Genomic DNA, 20,553 nt, shown 5'->3' with positions numbered 1-20,553 from the left:
AACGTATTTAGCGGTGCGCCCTTGGTGACAGCTTGAGCATGGCTAGGAGAATCTAACGATCTCGATTAACCGTGCTCTCATCTTCACCGTCCTGTGCACGGAGGAGCCCACAGGGTCTTTACTAGAGATGTACGTTCATGTCCAATTGCTCAGGACTCCCCTCAAGCCACCTTCTCTGTTGCAGCGAAGTGTACCTATGCCAGTGACAGCAACATCTGTGCAGCCCCCAGGGCTGGTTTAATGGCGTTTATTTATGACCAGAAAGACCAGTCTGTACTGGAAACCAGGGGGAACCTTATCACTTCTGAGGAGATAAAGAACAGAAAGATTTTGCACGGCAGGGGTTTCCTCTGAAGAATGTAAAGGCCTTCAGCTGTTGACAATTCCATGCTCTGCTGTCTGCACAGACAAGGACAAATTGGGGCCAGCTCCACACATTCCTAGCGCCCGCATCGCTTCGAGTGGGCAAGGTAGGAGTGCTGCACAAAGCAGGTAACCGGTCCCCATTTTCACTGGTAGGGAAGCAGGAGCGAAGAGACTTGGCTGAGGCCCCGCTGAGTCAGGGGGGACAGGGAATAGAACCCAGGAGCCTAGGCAGTACCAGATCAGCCACACTGCCTCTCAAATAGGTCCCTCAGCGCAGGCCCGAAGAGTCATTCGAAATCCCTTTCCAGCCGCTCCCTCCCCCCTGCAGTGACTCAGGGATGGGAGAGAAGGGGAGGGTGTGGCTGTCAAGTTGATTTGCTCCCAAATGCCAGGAAAGCCACGGCAAGCGAAAAGCAGCATTAACCCAGGAGAGCGCGAAGAACGGAGCAAGGGAGCGAGTGCTTTGGGTTTGTAGTCCTGCGATTTGATTGATGAAAGCTCCCGGGGGCAAGAGGGAGGGATCAGGCCTTGGAGACTCAAAAGGGGGCAGAAAGCAAATGGGATTCCATTCGCACAGAGCTTTTCATCAGCACGTCTCAAACGCACTGGAGCTAAGGGGACCCTGTCACATATTTGGGAGTGGGGAAGTCTCCATTCAAATACTTGGATGACTAGCACTGGAAACCCAAATACTACGTAGCTGATCCCAAAAGTTGCTGTCAGAGAACCCCTCCCTGGGCTCTCCTGATGCCTTGCATTTGACTGGGTGTGAGCAGAGCGGAGGGGAACCACACACACAGCCAGCAGCACAAACCAGGCGGTAACTAACATACCCTGTGCCTTTGGGTGGAGAAGGTTGCCGTGGCCAAGCCAAGATGTTCTTAGACTGAGGCCAAGTCTACACTAGGAAAGAAGGCACATTTTTAAACACGTGTAGACAGAAAATCCAGGTCAGACCTAGGCTCTCCTCTGAGGAGCTTGTGGCATGCCAAAGGGCTGCACGTGTGTTACTTTACAGACATTTAACTGGGTTTTTTAACAGCACACTTTCAAACTTCACCAGCTGACGGCACGCTGAACAGCCTGGAGCCATCCACGTTATCCGATCACAGACACCACCGGAACATTTAAAGCTCCGAAGTAGGGGGTTTATTTAATAAAAATATCTGCCAGACTCAAACCCTGAACGGACTTAACTGCTAGGCATAAGAAATTCCACCACCAAAGGAATGGTTAAGGATGTTCTAGACACCCAGAAACGAGGACTTTGAAGAAAATCACTACCTCTGGTGCAATCACAACCACCGTGCTGTAATTCACGTATCAGTGTGCACACAGAGACTTTGCTGCTGTCAGCATCTCCCTTTGAGGCGGGGGAGAGGGACTGTCAAAGTACCCAGACGTGGACTCCACATGAAGTCCCTGTTTCAAGAGTCGGACGCTGTTCCTCCTTCCACAATGCCCAGCCTCCTCCAACCCAGCATAGATCTCCAGCTGGAAGGAAGCTAGGAGTTCCCATTCGCTGTCTGATCTGCAATGCCACAGCTCAGATTTTGTCACAAACAGGCGAGGGATGAGGCATTTTCAGTCTTCATTAAATTCTAGGCACTTCACCTCAGACCTGCTGATGACCCCGGCCAGCGCTGGGGTGGTGCAAACCCTAGTCGACATGCCCGCTGTGGGATTATGCTGCAGTCACTGCAAAGCCTGGGGGGGTTTCTACTGTCCTTACAAACAGGACACGAATCACCCATGTGGAATTTCAGCCCCATCAGTTTCTCCAACTCATTTTGCGTAAGCCTGAGAACACGCGATCAGAGACCTGATTCCAGTCCCCATCACTCACCCCAGAAGAGAAAGCTCATTATCCCATCCTTTCAGAGCTCGGGAGCGACTGAACCATCCCTGCTGCAGGAAAGCACAGACAACAACAGTTCAACATGCCCATCGTCAGCACTGTCTTTATTTGTACAACTATGAAGAATGCCAGGAGCAATCTCTGACTGGTGTTACCTAGGATTAGCACTGCTAATTGTTATGGTTATAAATTTAGTTTAGGGACAAGATAGGGTAGGGATGGGCAGGGGGTGAATAAAATAAAGAGACCCCCCCCCCCAAAAAAAAACATTAAAAATAGGGAACGTCTAAATTTATACAGGAAGTGTGCGTGGGCCTTCACAACTGCTGCTTGGCTCCATGGAAGGGTCCCGAGCAAGGGTTTGGGATTCGGGGGGCCAGTGTCGGCCTGGGCTGTGCTGAGATTCAGGTGAGTTCCAAGGAAAGCGAGGCAGACTCCACACGGCTCTCTCCAATCTGACCAGCAGCTACCCTAGCTGAAGCCCCAGCACTTATTTCACAGCGACCCTCTTCACTGCCAGCATGAACTGTGTGCTGTTACCAGTGAGAGCTGGCTGGGGGCTGAGGTTCCACCCACAGGTTGGCTCACCCAGGGCCACAACTGGGAGGTTATTTTTGGCTCGGATTCTGCCTGGGGTTCTGTGGATAACTCTGAAGGAAAAGGAGCCATCGAGGTCCCGGGAGCTCCCAGGGGAAGCCACAGATCTGGCAGCAGCAGAGTGCGTTCCCAGTAAAGCATGAACCTGGCACACGGCAGTAGCGCGTAGGGAGACGCATTAAGTAGCTTCCACAAAGAGAAGAAAATTAAGGAAACGTATAAGGGAGGAGAGAAAAACGTGGCACAAGAGAGGAGTGTAAACTTTCCTTTGTTAATAGCTCTAGCTAGGAGTTTCCTACAGTCCAGTTATCAAGCCGAGTCTCCGGAGGGAATGGAGATCTGGATCCTCTCAGGAATTCGCCTCTTCAGGCTGGCTTGACCTTGGCTTACGTTGTGGGAGCCCCTTGATGTCTGTGGTGGGTGCGCCTGGATGCACCTGTGCTGAGGGGATGGGCTGGCTCGCCAGGGAGGCAGCACCAGTTCCACTGGTTCCCGTGGAATGAGTCTGGCCAGGGTCAGCAGCAATCCCTGGAGGTCGGAACTGGGAATTCTGAGACCTGGAACTGGACTGATACCAAGGCCCATTTCTGTACCGGTTCGTACTATCGTGTCTTCCTGGATTGGAGGGGCCGTTATGGCGCTGGCCTTGGGTCCGGTAGCCCTGGCCTTGTCTCCTGTTACCCTGGAAGACCTGAAACAGAAAGAAGGGCTGGCAAGTGACTGGAGAGAGGAGATTAGCAGAGCCAGCAGCTGCAAAGCGCAAGCTACATGCAGCAGAGATCTATGAACCGCTCGTGCCAAGGCCCTGGATGATCCTCAAGCTGATTACTATCCCCTCTCCAGCCACCGCCTTTCCAGCCACCCTGGAAGCCCCCTAGACCAGTGGCACCTCAAGGGATTGTCTCAGAAGACAGGCGGGTGTTGTGGTGGCTTAGACGTGCTCCTCCCCAGGAGATGTTGCAGCATGCAGCTGTGGCAGACTTCGTACCAACAGCTGCCATTGCAGAAGTAGGCGGTGCTGCTCTCAGAGAAGCTGAGACAAGCCAAGGTTCCTCCAGCCATGCTTGGATGCCCTGGACTTTTATCATGCCCTCCTGCCTTGTGAGCAGGGCACACTGCCACTGCCCAGTCTGCACCAGGCAAGACAAATGCCCTTTTGGCACTTGGCAGGAGGGACCCATTAGAGAGAGAGGAAACAGCCCCGAGCCGGTGGTGAGCTCCATGCCGTATTTAAACGCTTCTCTTGTGAAGTCATCACCTACCTCTCGGTGAGGCTGGCATGGACGGCTGCTGGCGCTGGCTCCAGCTGCAGGTGTTTCTGCCGAGGATGGGGGCTTCCTGCTTGCTGTGGGAAGGCTGGGAGCAGAGGCACACTCCGGGGTGGAGGGATCACTTGGGCTCAAGGACATGACGGAGCTGCACCGTGATCTGGTTGAGTAACTGTTCTTTGGATGGGAAACTGAAATGGAAACACAATGAAGGATGGTGTAAAGGAATTCCACACGCACACATATGCCCCTTGAATCTCACCTACTGTGGGCTACAGCGCGGCTGCCCTGTTCACTCCATGACATGTTACACTCTCTCTTCACCTGCTGACTCACCTACGATCTGTGCCAAAGCTCGGCTGGCCAGGGTCAGCATCTCGGTGTTAGAACGCGCCGGGAAAGGGCCCTGACTGGCACTGGAGGGGCTGGACCCGGAAAGCACCGCACACTCCAGCAAAAGCCGGCAGGATCAGGTCCTGCTTTCATCACGAGACGTGTCCCTGCTTCCTCAAACTAAGCAAATTCCTGATGAAGGAGACCACTTAGCTCCTGCATGACTTTAAGGGCCTGAGAGAATTGACCAGCCTTTGAAGAGCCATTGTGGTGTTTAAATAGGATCTGGACAGACTCTGGTAATACACCACCTTGTCAATGCTATTCATGTTCTTAAATTTATACATACGGTTACAAGGGGTCCCTGCCAAAGATGCTCTCCCACCATAAATTAAGCACAAGCATTAAATGGCCGGCAGACCACTATCCTCCCCAGCCCCCAATCTGGGCTTGCTCCAAAGCACACTGCCCACCGCACTGGGTAAAGATACAGGGGCTTTGCAGCATGCCCAGAAGGTCAACAGACTGGCTATTCTGAACAGAGGGGAAGCTTCTTCCAGAGCAGAGAGCCCCCCCCAACCCAGACAACACTATACCACTGGCCCCTGGTTTAAATCCAGGGGCCCCTCTGAACTCTCTCCTCTGCAACAGTACCTGTCCCTGTCCATACCTGCCCACCCTCTGCCACACGCACCTTCTCACTTATAGCCTCAGAGCAGCTCACCTTGCCCAAACGAGTTGATGCTCTTTTTTACTGCATCCAGGTCACAGGTGAATCGTGCCACTCTGCCCAGGTCTTCATCATATTTGCGTTCGCTGACAAAGTGCTTAATGGGAAAGAAAACACTTGCAAGTTAACACAATCTTTATGCTAATGCCTGGTGACAAACTGGCGCGTAAGAGGGGAAGTCGAGATAAGAGCACAGGGCCTCAGGTCAGGCACGGCTCTGACAGCCTTGCCAAGAAAGGGGATAGTTAACACCACGAGTCACTCGGCGCTCTGCTGCATCAGTTCCACCTACACACATGCAAACAAACAGGTGTCTGCAGCCTCCCACCAGAAGTTAACATTTCCAGGTAACGCCATCTAAGAGCGGGCTCAACCTGCTGCTCTCCACCCTACGGAACTCAGGGTGGCTCGCGAATCTGCTTTGGATGCTGTTGGCAGCAGTAGTCCAACTGGGGGAAAACCAAAGCTGGTCTAGGATGGACTGTTGCTGGGAGAACGTAGCAGACCCGGTGATCTGACTTTCAGACTGGGTTTTAATTCAGCCTGTAGATAACATTTTACTGACCTCTGGTGGTAAAAGTGAGTGCATGTGTCTGAATGCAATGGGACTGATCGGGGACTGGTCAGGTGCCTGCTGACACTGGTGGATGTGACATCAACCCAAAACCATCAGCTGCCAGCCCTAGCAGGAGATTGCCAGGCAAACCCACGTGGACAAGGCTCACGAGGTGCCAGAAGCCCTGTTCTGGGCCAATTCAAAATGGTTAAAAGCTGAACTAAGCTAAGTGGTGTTAAGAACCAAAAGGCCCTTTGTTTGCTGAAGCCAGTATTTTGCCAACCAAATGCTAAAAGAAAAAATGCAGGGCAAAGTCTGCTGACTCTTCCACGCTGTGCATGAGCACCGCTAGGAGTGAATGTATTTTGGGAAGTACTATTTCTCGCTGAAAAGAAACGGAAGATTTACAGACACGGGTGCTGCTCTGAATGTGCTTCTGCATAAGACGAGCAGTGTGACCTTATGTATACACCGGACTGGAGCGGAGAACTCCCAAATATTCACCTTGACTCCATTTTAAATCTCTGTGTCCTTCAATGGTCACTTCACTTCTGTCTGACTGGGCATAGCCAACATCTGATTACGCTATATCTGGAAGGACATTCATCCCAAACACAGGCCTGGGGTCAGAGCCCTCAGGCCAGTGCCCTGTTGTAACAGGACGGAGGAGTAGAAAAGTTCACCTTTATGTCAGCTCTAAGCTCTACCAACTGCTCCTCGGACATGCGCACAGCGACATCAGTCATCTTCTTTAGCGCCCCAGCTTTCTTCTGTCGGCTGACCAGGATTTCCACTGAAAGGTAATGAGAGGGAGACCGAAGCTTATGTAGAGTTGATGCTGAAGGAAGAGTCAGTCTGCAAAGCACCTCACTGGTACACATAAGGTTTAGCGGCCCGTCTGGGTGCTCGGTTAAGCACAGCCGGGTGCTGGGTTGAGAAATGGAACTTTCAAGCACTACAATCTACACGTTAACTACATTGTCCAGATTTTAACGGTTTCTGACCACCAGAGCGCCTCGCTGGGGAAGCCATTGGGAAGTGAGTTTGAGAACAGATCTGCGTTTTGTTTCTATTAAATCCCAAGCGCTTCAACAGCACCAACATCTTCACTGGTACGCACACGAAAACAGAGCCTCTCTCTCACCCAATCCCACTACCTTTCTGATCACCCCAGACCGCCTGCACTGACAGGCAGCTGCCGAGCTGATTTTCAGTACACCACCAGGGACGGAGATAGAGGACATCCAAGAGGAATTTATGCTCTCAGCTTCAGCCTACACGTTCTGTGCAGCCAAGGTCCTACTTCCTAGCACAAAACAACCTTTGGAACTGGTGCACCACAGAGAAAGCAATGATCTGGAGAAACTGTTTAATACCCAACCACAAGCCAGAGAGTCTGTCTTTTGGCAAGTGTGTTAGACTAGTTAACCAAAACTTTCGGTTACCAGCTAAGGTAAAGTCTTGGTGGCGCTGCAAGTTTCAGCCAGATTAAAAACAAACCTGGTACATTAAGACCCAGTACAAAAAATAGTAGTTGTATAAAGAAAGGTATAAATATTTAAAGAGACTTCATCTGGTTAAAAATATTTCCTGAGCTTTGTAACACCCCAGATTATTAAAACTGAAAGGATCTTATATCTACTTGACTGTTCACCATTTGTGTCACTCATTTCTCTCACTGGAACATAAAAATAGGCTAGTGAATTTCACTTTATTCTTGTAATGCTCTTATACAATGGTCAGATTGCAACCACTACAAAGAGATGCTTGTTTAAAAGAAACTTTCCACTGGAATTAGAATGTTTACAGCACTGAAGCCCAACAAACTTCACAAAACAAATGTAGCTTGTGACCAACTTTGATTTGTGTCCCTTTAACAGCTAAATGTCATCCTAACCTGTAGAGAGAAACTTTTAAAAGTGTGTAAGTGTACGAGAGAGAGTGCGTGTGTGTAGTTAGTTTACCTGGGAATGACGGAAGTCAGACAATGTACTACACACTGCTCTCCCTGGAGCAGTGTCTGTTCAACTTGCTGTTAGAGTGGAACCGCACCAGCTTTTAAGATGAGCCACTTTTAAAAAATAAAACATCTTACTTGCTTCTGCTTTCACTTTGTCCATTTCAGCCAGTAGCGCCACCTCGCGGTCCATGAGGCTAAGAAAAGAAGGGGACAGGAATAAAAAGGTCTGATCAAGAGCCTGAGTTCACAAACAAATAACCCAGAATTCAAAGCAAGGATTTTTTTGGGGGAAAACAGACAGCAAAAGCATCCCTCCTTTTACGTGGCCAGCTGCATACAGTACAGAAGCAGGAAGCTCTCCAGTTAGATGTTGGTCAGAATTGGCAGAGAACAGGCCAGCAGATGGCAGCAGAAAGCCGGTGTTCCTATGACCGCAACCTGTCCCGGCCTGGAGCAGACACTGGAAGGCTAGCACGCACCTTAACGTTCTCATGGTACTGTTTAGTCTGGAAGTTCGAGAGTTTTGTGTGAATTTTTTTAGCACCACAAAACCCAATTCCACTTTGGCCCACATAAGTTACTGTGCTAGCTGCCAGGGCAGCCCGCTGGGTACCGGTGCAGTCCCCGCGTGACCTGGGAGGGGAGAATGGTAAAGCCACTGCACAAAGCTGTGCTCTGGACACCTGCATCAGCAAAACCCGCTTTTCACAGATGAGGAAACTAGGCCACAGGGGTTCCGTGACTTGCTCAAGTCAGGCTGAGTCTGTGGCAGCACAAGAGCAGAACCCAGAAGTCTTGATGGCCAAGGCCCCGACCTTACCACTAGGCAACGCTCCCTCCAGAACCATTTGTCAGTAGGAGCTGAGCTCTAGGATTATAGCTGAAGAATGACAGGGGACACCCTTTTAGTCTCTCGGTGCCCCATCTCCTTCTGTGTGGACGGTGTTGGTATCAAGCCTCGTTAGAAAGGTTATTTGTGTTCATGCTCTCACCGGGACGGGGGGCAGATGCACAGGCAAAGTTCACTGTGCTTGTTATGAAACGTGACAAACTCAAATTCAAAGCAAATTCCCTCTGTTCTGGCTGGCCACATGGCAGGCTTGAGGGAAGACCTTTGAGAGACTGCTGAGAAGGTCCGAACATGGCTTTTCTGCATCAACAGAAAGAAGACTAAAGAAATCCCAACAAAGCCCCAAAGCTAACAGTTGGCGGCAATGCTCCAGCCTTCACTATGGCAAAGCAGCAGGCACTGGAGGAAGGGATTTTCTCCTCGAATCACACAGGCTGAAGGCTGATGCTTCTGCTCATATCACAGAGGCACTTTAAGAGCGGAACACACCTTACGAATGAAGCAACAAGCTCAGGATTTAACACACACATACACATGTGTGACATTCAAGATTTTAACAGCTAAGACACCACTCTGGCCTCCAGTTGTCACCACACACAGAAAGCAGCCCACAGATGTCAAAGTACACGGCATGACCCCTCCAAAGCCCTTTGTGACTGTCACAACTTTCTAGCAAAGGAGAAACCAAGAGGATCACAATGAAGCTCCCTCATTTGCCTGTAAGTTGTACTGTGATTTGGATGCGTATCTGTTGCTAGGAGACTAAAAATTCCCTGAGACTTTCAGCTGGCAGCCTGCACTGGCAGCTCTAGCTAGAACTTCAGGTGATGACCACGTTCAGACTAGAGTAAGTGCTCTTCAGTTAGCTCATTTAGTTGCTCAGCTCAACCACTGAAGAGCAGACAAGGAGGGACTTCCTGTAGCTGCTGCTCAAAGGAACAGGCCATGTGAAGAAGGGCACTTGAGTAACCTGAGTTACTCAGACTTTGTGGAGGCAAAGGAGGAAAGGCCAATGCCCACGTTCTGGATTCAGATACATATTGGGAGGGGCCCTCCTGTGTGAGGCACAAAGCTCAGGTCTCCATTCTGCTCCCTGCTCTATAAGGCCCCCTCTGCAATAAACGCTGCTAGCTTCGCACTCATTCTCTACTGGAGCAGGTTTCTCTCACTCTTGCGCCTCAGTTGTCCACAGTGGCGCGGTTTGTACCCTGAGACACAAGTTACCTAGCGTGGCAGCCAGCACGTTACGAATACATTTACCAGCCACTTCATTAACTTAGGCTCATTTCAGCTGCTGATCTCTCCTCACTACATTCTAGGTTTGACATCACAGCATGCTATACGGGCTTCTCTGCAGTTCTAGTACCCAGAGGATCAGAACCATCAAGCTCCTACTTCGTGCTCCACATTGAGAATGATTTACTCGCTTCAAATGGGAAGGGTCTTTATTCTACTGCCCATTTGGAAGCGGGCATAAAGCACAGTACATCTGAAATTCTCGTGCTCTCCCGTGTCTTAGAGGGGAGGGAGGCAGGCAAGTTCTATTTGTGCTTCTCGGTTTACTTATCACTGTGTCTGTGTTGCCTAATTAGATGAAATTCGATAATGACAAGTGAAGTATTTTGTGCTTAGGAGGGAAAAAACCAAATGCACAAATACATTTCTGCCCTACATTTCTAGGGCTGTGAGCTATTCAGAGCAGACAGGCTCTCTGTTCCCAGTACGATAGGATCCTGACCCTGGCTGGGGTGCTCTAGGCACTACCGGAATACAAACGCTTAGAACACAAAAGTTACTAGTAATGAACAAGCACAAGATTAAAAAGATCCAGAAGTGATTTAACCTTGCCCGGTTGACACAGTTCAGACAGACTGTGGTACAGAAAGCAAGGGGACAGGAAGGAACTGTACCCCGTGACTGCAGTCTGCTAGCGCTGTCCCACACTGTGTTCCAGGAAGGATTCTCCGACAGAGCGCAGCAATGACTATCCAGCCATGGGTGCGGGGCCTGAACAGCCCTTGCCTATCTCCAGGGGTAGCAGTAGCCTTGTTGTGCATCGTGTGACACCCTAGAGAACTAGCCCTGTGCTGCACCCTCCTTCCACACCCCCCACTCATGCTAAAGCAGCCACCTGTTTCTATCAGACATTCCTGGCTCAGCACTCCAGGCATCCGTATAGTCGATGGGCAAACTGAAAAGCAGGTCGGGCAGCCTGTGCAAACTCAGGCTTGCTTCAGTAGGTAAGTTAGTTTACCCAGCGAAGCGAAGCTGGAGCCTTTTACGCAATTTTACAGCTGGGCTCGCTAAGGGACAAAGGTCAAGTGGCTTTGCCTGAGGTCCACACACTGAAGGAGGACTCTCAGATCTGAATCCAACGGTCTGTTGCTGAAAAATCCAGATGGCCTGGCTTCTAGTTAAAGAAAAAAGCTCCTTGTGCTGGGTCCTTTCAGAAACAAGTATTCATTTTTTGACGGCTCTGCCTCAGGGGCAAATCTATGTGGGGGAAGGGGAGACCAGTTCTCAGTGGCGATCTGAAGTGCAGCTCCTGAGAAAGCAGGTTTAGAAGAGGGGAAGAAACCCAGCCAGCTGGCAGCTGCTGAAATTCAGGGGAAAACGAGGAAGGTGAAATAAGGCTGACCACACAGTTGTGATCTCAGCCAGCGTTTGAAGGGTTAATTTCAGCTGCAACCAAACTGGCAACAGCACCTGGAAGATGTTGCCCCTTGGTGCAGTAAAACAGTGGCTTGCCTTTGCACACGCACACAAAGGGTCTGGGGCCAGGTTTATGTCAGGCTTAAATATAACAGTCTCTGAAAGACTGGAGGGTGCCTGGCAGCTCCTCCACAAGACAATGAAGGCAACCTACAGCATGTAACATGCATAAGCAGAGGTGGAACTCCCAGATCCAGCGCCCAATGCACAGCCAATGTCCACAGTGGGGGGGATCTGTGACTAGAACCATGTACCCCACAAAGCTCAACACCTTGTGTGCAAAGCAGAGGATTTCGGGCATTCTCCCCCACATCATGTAGTGGAGTGTTCTGGTCATTATGTATGTTCCCCAGTCAATACCGCCAGCCTGAACTCCAACCCAAAGACAGGAAGAGCAGAGGGAGGGATCTGAGAAGGAGAGACTGCCGTCCTTCAGCACAGCACCAGGCAGTGCCCCCGACTGACTAGCCAACCGCAACACACCGCAGCAGAGCCCCGGGGGGAGAATGCTCTGCTGAACAGTGGAAACTTCACAGGCTGAAGAGAACTTCCGAGTGCGGAAGGGTGGCTATTTCCACGCAGAGACAGGCCTGACATTCTGGGGAGGGCCTCAGTCCTCACGGACTGGAGCAAGTCCAGTTACAAGCATGGGTCAGCACCTTATGTTTGCTGTAAGCAACTGTAAGGGCCAGGTCTGTGACAAATGTGTAAAAGTGCATGAAACAGCCAATCAAATGGCAGTCGTCTGAGTACAGCTTTGATAGCTGCAGCACCAGCCGCTGTCCTGCAGCCCACCTGCACAGCCTCTAAAGTCAAGAGTCCAAACTCTGCCTTTCCTTCACCGCCCTGCCCCGCAGAACAGCTGCTTTTTAAACCAGCACGGGGGCAAGTTCTCTTCAGCCAAAAACCAGTGGGAGCGATGGCTCAGCGAGCACCGTTAGTGTCAAGATCTTGTTTTGTGCCAACAGGAGTTAACAAACATACTGATTGTTCCTTGAAGCACGGCACATAAAGGGCACGGAAATGATACTCAAAGGCACAAACCTACAACTGAGTGGCAAGTGCATCACTTTCGGGAAATGGCAGATCATCTTCTCTCTAAAGGCAAATTGACCTGGCTGCAGAGCTATGGCTTATCAACCCTATATACACAGCCTCCCAGCAGGAAGGCCGTTCATTTGGCATTTACTGAAGGAGGTTCCCACTGGCTGCATTCCAGACATGTACTCAACATCCCTGCCTCACGGAACTGTGTTTCCTGGTTCATGCTGGTTCTGTCTCTCAGCAATCAGAGCTTATCGGAGCAATGCTACTAAACTGGACTTGAATCTTTAACCTTTCTGAAAATGACATGAGTGTTTCATGGACTATAATCCAAAGGGCAAGGAATTACTGATACAGAACCAGACATTTTAGCTAAAAGACTTAAAGCTTTCCATTCTAATGAGAGGTTTTTCAGAGATTTTGTCCATACAGAGAGGCAGAGAATAAAACTGCTGACAGAAAGAGGTCATAGTAGTAATAATTAATATTACTGACAAAATCTACTGAAAGAAAAAGGTCATAAATAATAAATAGTATTAATTCCTATCCATAAAAACATTAACCGGAGTTAAGATTGTAAATAGCTCAGTTATTTATAGGGAAAAATCTCTTGAGAATATACTTCTCAAAATATTGAAAAGATTAGAAATTCCAAGTTAAGGTTACACCAAGACATCCCAAAAAATTAGAAAGCCTGGCAATGAAGGTAGCATCACCCAAATAGTCTTAACTCTGCCCCGCAGCTTGGTGCAGATTATGGATGCCTTACAGATCTGCTTCAAACATTACAGTCTTTAGATGACATCACAGTTTATGGAATCTACACACTTGCTGATACAGGTCCCATCCCTGCAATCATTTATGCACATGCTTAATTTTACTCCTGGGAGTAGTTCCATTGAAATCAGTGGAGTGTCTCACAGTAGCAAAGTTAAGCATGTACATGTTTACAGGACTGAGGACATATGGATCACACATCACTACAGCATTGGAACGGAGTTACAAATGTCCTTACATCACTCCAGCAAAACCCCACTCCTTAATTATGGCCAGCTCAGTCACCAGACAGGTTTGAACAGACTTGCAAGCCCACCACAGAAATCACCTCTCACCCCTTAGCACAAGAGTTACATTTAACTGCCTGTCAAAGAACATCACTCACTCCAGTGAAGTTTTAACATTTCTTCACCAAAACCGACCCTATTTGAGACCATCGGGTAGGGCAATTCCTCAAAAATCTAAGACAGAGTCAGCACAGACAGCTAGTGTAATAGGTACTATCAGCTTAAAAGGGCATCATCTTAAAATAAGTCCTTCAATAACAGAGCTATGATACATACGAGGTGCAGCAGTTCCATAGTGTTGAAGACTGACGTGGGAGGGGGCAAAGTTAAGGTTGCGTGGGATGATCTCTCATGTGCATTTCTTCCCTTCCACTGGGTTTCTTCCCTCCACCCCCATCATGGTACCCTTAAAATGGAATTATTACCAAGCCCCAAGATTTATATTTTTTAAGAAAACTACAGCATTCTCTTACCATGTTTCTCTGCAATAAGTGGTAGGATTAAGATGATAAATACCTTAAATATTTTGCCTGTGAGTTTCCTCAGATTATCAGTGTCTAAAAGAGTGTGTGTGTTGACCTGGACATCAGGGTAGTTCTGACAGGGTGTGGATATTGTTAATTCCAGGACCAGAGAGTCATGGCTTAAAACAGACAAACTGAAGCCTTGCCTATGGCGATGGTGGTTCTAAGGCACACGGAACCCGTAAGGTACAGTGGCTCCAATGTGGGCCTTATGAAGGCTGTAGCCTGGGAGGGCAGGTGTACTAAGGCACAGCAGACCCTAGGCTGATACAGATGTTGCAGATGCCCACACCTAGAATTTGTGTTTATTCCTTAACAAGGTAGATGTGCAGTGTTCGGGGCAAGGGGAAAACACAAATGAGCAATCCATGAGCTAAAACATTAGGTTTCCTATTTACTCAGTTTGTTGATCCCAATTCCTAACGGTTGGATCACTTCCTATTCTACTTACCAACTCTGCAGTTCAGCAAAGACCTGCTTCATTTTCTTAATGGAGGCATCCATTTCCTCTTTGACCACAACCCGATATCGTGCCAACGAGACTGTACAACGCTGGAGGTCCTTCACTGATTTTTCAATATTTGAACCTATCGACAGAAAAATAAAAAAAACACAAAAAACAGCCAGGCATGTTAGCTTACAAAATCTTCCAGATTGTGATAAATCATAAAGGAATCTTTCAGCTCATTTCAAAACCACAGACTGCTTGGCTTTAAACTCCCCTCTGCCTTTTCCTGTTACAAAAACATTGTATTTAGTCTGGACAGCTGCAGAATTTTCCACATGGGGGAGTTTTTCTGGGCTTACAGAATCTCCTGCTTACAGCTGAGAACACAGATGTGTCACTGGATTTTCATACACAGGAGAAATCTAATGCATCTCATGTTTGTTGCTCCTTTGCTACAGATTGGGGACTACTGAAGGGAAGCCCACCTCAAGGAATAACAAGCAGAAGCACTGAATCATATGGAAAAAATGTCCAGTTGTGAATAAAGTTTACTGGGGAAGAGAAATCTTTTAGAAGCTAAATCAAATCCCAGCAGAGAGCTATTTCCTCTGAAAGAAAGAGAGATGAAAGGCTTGGCTATTTGTTACAAAAGTTTGTCTCCACACTTCAGATCTCCAACAGAGCAGATCACCATGCCTGTGTGCGTCTCTGCAGCTCCCTGACTGCCAACACACCCTGACAAGCTAAATTAGCAACGGCTCATTATGGTCCTCGTTACAGTGAGAAGGTGAACTACCAGCACTAGGGGCCGGATGTTCTCATCTCACTAAAGCAGAGGATAACGACAGAATTTAAAATTGGGGTCTCAGAGGTCCTTCCTGCTGACGAGACAAGAACAGAAGTGGAGAAAGCAGAAGGAAGGAAAAATAACCAGAGGCTGTCGTTTCTTGTAACTGGGTCTTTGGGAAGCTTTGGCTCCTAGACAAACTCTCACGGAGGAGGAGAAAGAGCACACAGGCTCAAGGCTCTATGATGGGGCACACAGAGAAACAGGCTAAGCACATGTAGCATGACTGACTGCTTATCTACTACCCCTGTCATACTTGGGTTTGGTGCTTCAGGCATTACAGCTAAACTGCTGTCAAGATTGCAGCTGTGCACAGAGAGAAGAGTGCACTACCAGTTACTGACCAGATAATAAAAAGGATGCTAGTTTGCCTTACAATCAAAGTCCAGTGTGCCTCTCCATCCATCAGCAACCAGCTAAATCTGGGCAGTACAACCAGAGAGGAGGCCCACAGAACCCTGCTGGAGGTAACCAGTTTTGTAACTCAAGTGCACATAAATCTTTGAGGCCTTACCCAACTTCTTGTTTGAAGATGACACCGGAACATCTTCCAGCATCACTGGAGACAAGGAAGCAGACGTCTGGTTGCTTGCTGTGGACCTAAACAGAGACTTGCTGACATTCCTCTGCTCTGGCTGCGGCCTGACAGATGGAGGGCTCTGGGAAGAGTGCATTACGGGTGACTTTGGCTCAAAGTCCACTATTCCACTGTCTAGCTCAGACACTGCTGTAGAAAAGCAAGTGAGTTCAGGGAAACAAACAAACACAAAAAGCTGAAACAAGGAGCATAGAAACAGCCCCCTTCCCACCAAAACTTAAATCAACAGGGAGAGCAGCCCTTCGTTCTGTGACAACTGCCAAAGAGTGGAAAGCAAATAGAGTATTTACAGAGCCAAAGAGTTTATGCTATTTTAAAAAAACTCCGTATTCAGAACTGGCGCAAAGAAAGGCAGCAGTAACAGAAGGGAGAAAGCAGCTGTTTGAAAACTTACTGAGCTGTTCAACTCCTACAATACTTTAGGAAGTCTAACCTGGTCCATCGGGCATGTCAGGTGTGGCAGATTCACAATCCTCTAACTCTCTGGCATCTATTGAAAGTGTATCCAAGCCTTCACTGAGCGAGTCCACAGACTCCGTATCATTGGCTGAGCCGTTGACATGGTAACCATTAATCCCGCCCTTCTCAGAGGAAGCTGCAGACTGTTCCCCTTCAGCGGATGCCAGTTTACCAGGATCTGGGAGGCCTGGGCTTGCTTCAGCTTGAGGTTTGGGTTTCGTTTTCTTCTTTTTGTTCTAAGGATTAAATACCCATCCCACACAAAAAAAACCCATAGGTTAAGCTTAATTTCTGAAGGGAAAATTCATCTTGTGCTTACTGCCCAAGAGTCGCTGAATTAAACGCTTTTTCAGCCAATCCTGGCTTTTGGTCCCATAACTGCAGGAGGGATTTATTCAACAATGAGAAGAGATATCCTGGTATTAATGAGGTTGGAGTGCACTCTCCCCTGGCAGTGGGGAGTGGGGGAAACCATGCCCCCGTTACTGGACGAATGCTGCCTTTCCTATCAGTTACGCAGCAGTGACATTCCAGACGACCTTCTCACGGTTAATCCTGCTGGGTGACGGTTACCCATGAGGGGATACATATCCCCTGCCTCAGCCCACGCCGACTGAACCCTGTTCTCGAGGCTGCTCTACCCACCATCAGCCTTTGGATGGGACACCTCACGCACTCCCTCTCTCTTCCCCCACCTCTCCTACACTTTTTGCCCATCAGAGCTATAGTATTTTGTTTTGCACCTCAGTGCTTGCTTGTTATTTAGAGAGAGTAGTGTGGTATGATTATCGCTTAAATTTTTATACTGCAGTGTACTTCGATATGATGGCATTAATGACTGAAAAAATAAGTGAAAACAGCCTAAGTTATCTGTTTGTGTAGGGCTCTGAACACACTAGCAGGCAAAACAGTCAACGAGCGAAACATGCGTTGCAAAGAAAAAGGGCATCAAAGCAGAGGCTTCAGGAAATAGAGGCTGCTGAGCTCCAAGGGGTCATGACGGGACACACAAAAGAGGCTGAACACACGGAAAGTGAATGACACCTTCTCCCACCAAAGATGAGAGCCTCGCAGCGTGGGGGGTGGGGTGGGAGGGAGGAAGACCAGCACGTAGCAGTGTTTTCATCATCGTGGCAAAGAGCAGGGGAGGAGAATTTGTGGCCAAGGTAGTAAATTTTCATGGTGATTCTGCAAGGCAGTGTCATCAATATTACACTGCAGAACTGAACTAATTACATGATGGTGTTTTGGGGGAGGGAGGGGTTCAAACCTTCTTTTGAAGTCATCAGATAAAGCATTTCACCTCAGCTGTGAGTTAGACTAGCCGGACTGGTGACTACTTCATGTGAGGCAATTCTGCCCACAGCAATATATATCTATATATATATTTGCCCTGGGGTTTCTTTCCTTGTTCTTCATGATTTAGCATGGAATTATAAAGGATGCTGGGTCTCTAACATGCCCTGGAGCCTTTAAAGAAGAAAATGCCAGGGTGATATAGACCCTAGCAAAGTAAGTTAAAGCACATTTTAAAGGTTACCTTTTTCTTGCCTGTTATTGTCCATTCTTTCAATACTTCGCTGGCATTTCCTGAAATGAAACTTAAGGTAAGCACTGGAAAATGCTTCACACTCTCCTACACCTGTGCCATACAAAAACCAGAGAGTCTCCATATCTAGGGCCCGCTGGAATGTGTCCTGAAGCTAATGACGTAAAGAAATTAAGTTTCAATTCTCTTAGCTGATGAAATGAAAGGATCGGTTTCATTTTTGGTTTGGGAACGTCCCACTGATCAGAATGACTCCTCCATACAACATTCTGTGCTGGTTGCTTCCAGGTAACAAACCCCCTATTGGCACGGCCATGCTAAAGACTTTGGCTGTGTTGGAACTTGGACTAAACAGGGGTTCAGTCCAGATCAGAGGGTTTATACGGCTCTCTCCCGCCAAGGACAATTCTGTAAAGTTGTTCCAGGCATTAGGAGTAGCTGCACAACTCATATGTACTCTTAGCCAGAGGCAAAGCACCGTGTTGTGAGCGAGAGTTAGTACAAGAAACAGACAAGAAGTCCAAAAAGACAGTTTCATTGGTGAACACCTCCTGTCCTACAAGGTAGGAACTCGATCTGATACAATATGCCACCTGATCCCGATACATGAGCTGTGATCCATGTTTCAAAAGGGAGGAGAACACTACCCCAAGGTTGATGCAGTCATTCCTTTTCTTGTGCACATGAGCAAGAAATACAATGATTAAATACTTGGTATCTCCTGGTACAAAGTAATGGTCTTTTTTTCCCTCTTAAAACCTAATGGGGCGGATTCTGAATAAAATTATGGGAAGGTCAAGAGGACCATCTTTGGATGGTCTTCCAGGAAAGCGTCTGTACTTGGATGCTTTGCAAAGAAGATCTGAGAGAGTCCCCAGTCACAAAGTATACATACTGTATAAAAAGAGCATATGGCTCTTTCCTGAAAGCTGTACAATGCCTGCTGAAAAGACATGCTATTTCGAAATGAAACCCACAATAAACATTGTAGCTAAAAGCGCAGTTACCAAGATCATGAAACTAGAGATCGTTACCTTCCATAAAGGCCTGCACTGTTCTATCCACACAGTTATCAAAGTGCTGTAGCACCAGGATGATTTCATTGTTGCTCCTGTTGGGGACCACCGCACGCACTGCACTGATCTGGAAGAGAGGAACAAGGAGTCACATCTTTGTCACTTGCTTACCTTCTTTGTACCATCACGGTAACTGCTAAGCTTGCATCAAAGGGTATTATACTGTATAGAACATGGGATCACTTAGATATGGTTTTAATAGGCCAGGACAAAGCATCTTGGAGAGTGAAACTGTCAAAACAAAAAACTTTAGTCAGTGAATGTTTTCCCCATGTCTGAGTTAACAGCTAAGAGATGCCCTTTCACTAGCACTTCCACTGCCAAAGAAAAGCTACAGAATTGCCCATAGTAACACTTACCTTCTCCTTCATGTTTTCAAAGGTTCCTCCTTGGGCCATCACGGTGTTGGACTGCACATCGAAAATAAACCCTGTTGGATCTGTAAAGACAGTGAAAGGCTGTGCTGACAATGGTGGACATCAGGAAGAGACATTCAGAATAACCTAAGGCAACAGGGTAGCTCAGATGTTTGCCTTGGAGCGGAAAGCAGGAGACAGTTTTCTGAAGCTTCTGCTGAACATGCAGCAGCTAAGGAAAAGGCTAACAGAATGTTAGGGACGACTAGGAAAGGGATAGAAAATGAGAGAGAAGATATCATAAGGCCACTATATAAATCCATGGTACGCCCACACCTGGAATACTGGGTCCACTTCTGGTTACCCCATCCCAAAAAGGATCTAGTGAGCTGGGAAAGGTTCAGAAGAGGGCAACAGAGATGATCAAGGGTATGGAATGGCCTCTGTGAGAGAAGAGATTAAAAAGATTAGGGCTGGTCAGGTAAGAAAAGAGACGACTAAGGTGGGATACCACAGAGGTCTGTAAAATCATGGATGGTGTGGAAAAAGTGACTAGGGAAGGGTTATTTACCCTTTTCCACAATACGAAAGCCAGGGGTCACCGAGTGAAATTAATAGGCAGCAGGTTTCATACAAACCTTTTTTCACACAACACACTATTAACCAGTGGAACATGTTGCCAGGGGATGTTGTAAAGGCCAAAAATATAACTGTGTTCAAAAGAGAACTGGGTAAGTTCATGGAGGACAGGTCCATCAGTGGCTGTTAGCCAAAATGGTCAAGGATGCAACTTTATGCTCAGGGCATACAGAAGCCTGGAGGAGACGCGGGGGTGGATCACTCCAACTGCCCTGTTCTATACAATCCCTTAAAGCTCTGGTACTGGCCACTGTCAAGATACTGGGCTAGATGGACCATTGGTCTGACCCAGAATGATCACTCTTACTTTATCACCTGCGAAAATACAATATTAACTGGCTACTTCTATCATGCAATCAATGAGGACGAATAGCAGCACGGACTCAGATACATTATAGCCTAACCTCAGACCACGAGGCAATAGCACATCCATCTGGCACACAAGACCCTACCTTGCAACCAAAGAGTCAGTGGGACAAATCTAAGGGCCTCCAAATGATCCTGTCTGGAATGAAAAGCCATGGTAGGGTCAACCAAAGTGATAAGGTCAGTGGGAAGATAGACTTGGCTCAGAGGTGGTCAAACTACGGCATGCAGGACCGTCCTGCCTGGCCCTTGAGCTCCCGTCTGGGAAGGCTAGCTCCCGCTCTCCCCTCTCCCCTGCAGCCACGCGGGTAGTATGGCTGGTTCTGGCTGGGTGGTGGGGCAGCGAGCTCCTG

General features: G+C 48.1%; 1 protein-coding gene across 5 annotated transcripts in view; it reads right to left on the bottom strand.

The window, feature by feature from the left end:
• Positions 1-2,309: 2,309 nt before the first annotated feature.
• SPATS2 (spermatogenesis associated serine rich 2) overlaps positions 2,310-20,553 on the bottom strand; it is a 47,996-nt gene continuing 29,752 nt past the window's right edge. For 3 of the 5 annotated variants that reach the window (XM_077838212.1, XM_077838211.1, XM_077838214.1), the window contains 11 exons: positions 19,199-19,278; positions 18,798-18,906; positions 17,755-17,804; positions 16,189-16,450; positions 15,672-15,884; positions 14,314-14,449; positions 7,804-7,862; positions 6,392-6,501; positions 5,147-5,249; positions 4,084-4,280; positions 2,310-3,512 (listed from right to left, as the gene is read on the bottom strand). In XM_077838212.1, the coding sequence (XP_077694338.1) occupies positions 3,171-3,512; positions 4,084-4,280; positions 5,147-5,249; positions 6,392-6,501; positions 7,804-7,862; positions 14,314-14,449; positions 15,672-15,884; positions 16,189-16,450; positions 17,755-17,804; positions 18,798-18,906; positions 19,199-19,237 (1,620 nt within the window). In that variant the 5' untranslated portion in view covers positions 19,238-19,278 and the 3' untranslated portion in view covers positions 2,310-3,170. Of the gene's footprint in view, positions 3,513-4,083; positions 4,281-5,146; positions 5,250-6,391; positions 6,502-7,803; positions 7,863-14,313; positions 14,450-15,671; positions 15,885-16,188; positions 16,451-17,754; positions 17,805-18,797; positions 18,907-19,198; positions 19,298-20,553 lie in introns of all 5 variants that reach the window. The other 2 variants (XM_077838209.1, XM_077838210.1) reach the window with 2 other exon arrangements.

This window comes from Eretmochelys imbricata, chromosome 20, assembly GCF_965152235.1.
Source record: "Eretmochelys imbricata isolate rEreImb1 chromosome 20, rEreImb1.hap1, whole genome shotgun sequence".
In the NCBI taxonomy this organism is placed as follows: domain Eukaryota; kingdom Metazoa; phylum Chordata; order Testudines; family Cheloniidae; genus Eretmochelys; species Eretmochelys imbricata.
The sequence above is the reverse complement of the archived record's forward strand: the minus strand, read 5'-3'. Positions and strand labels throughout refer to the sequence as shown.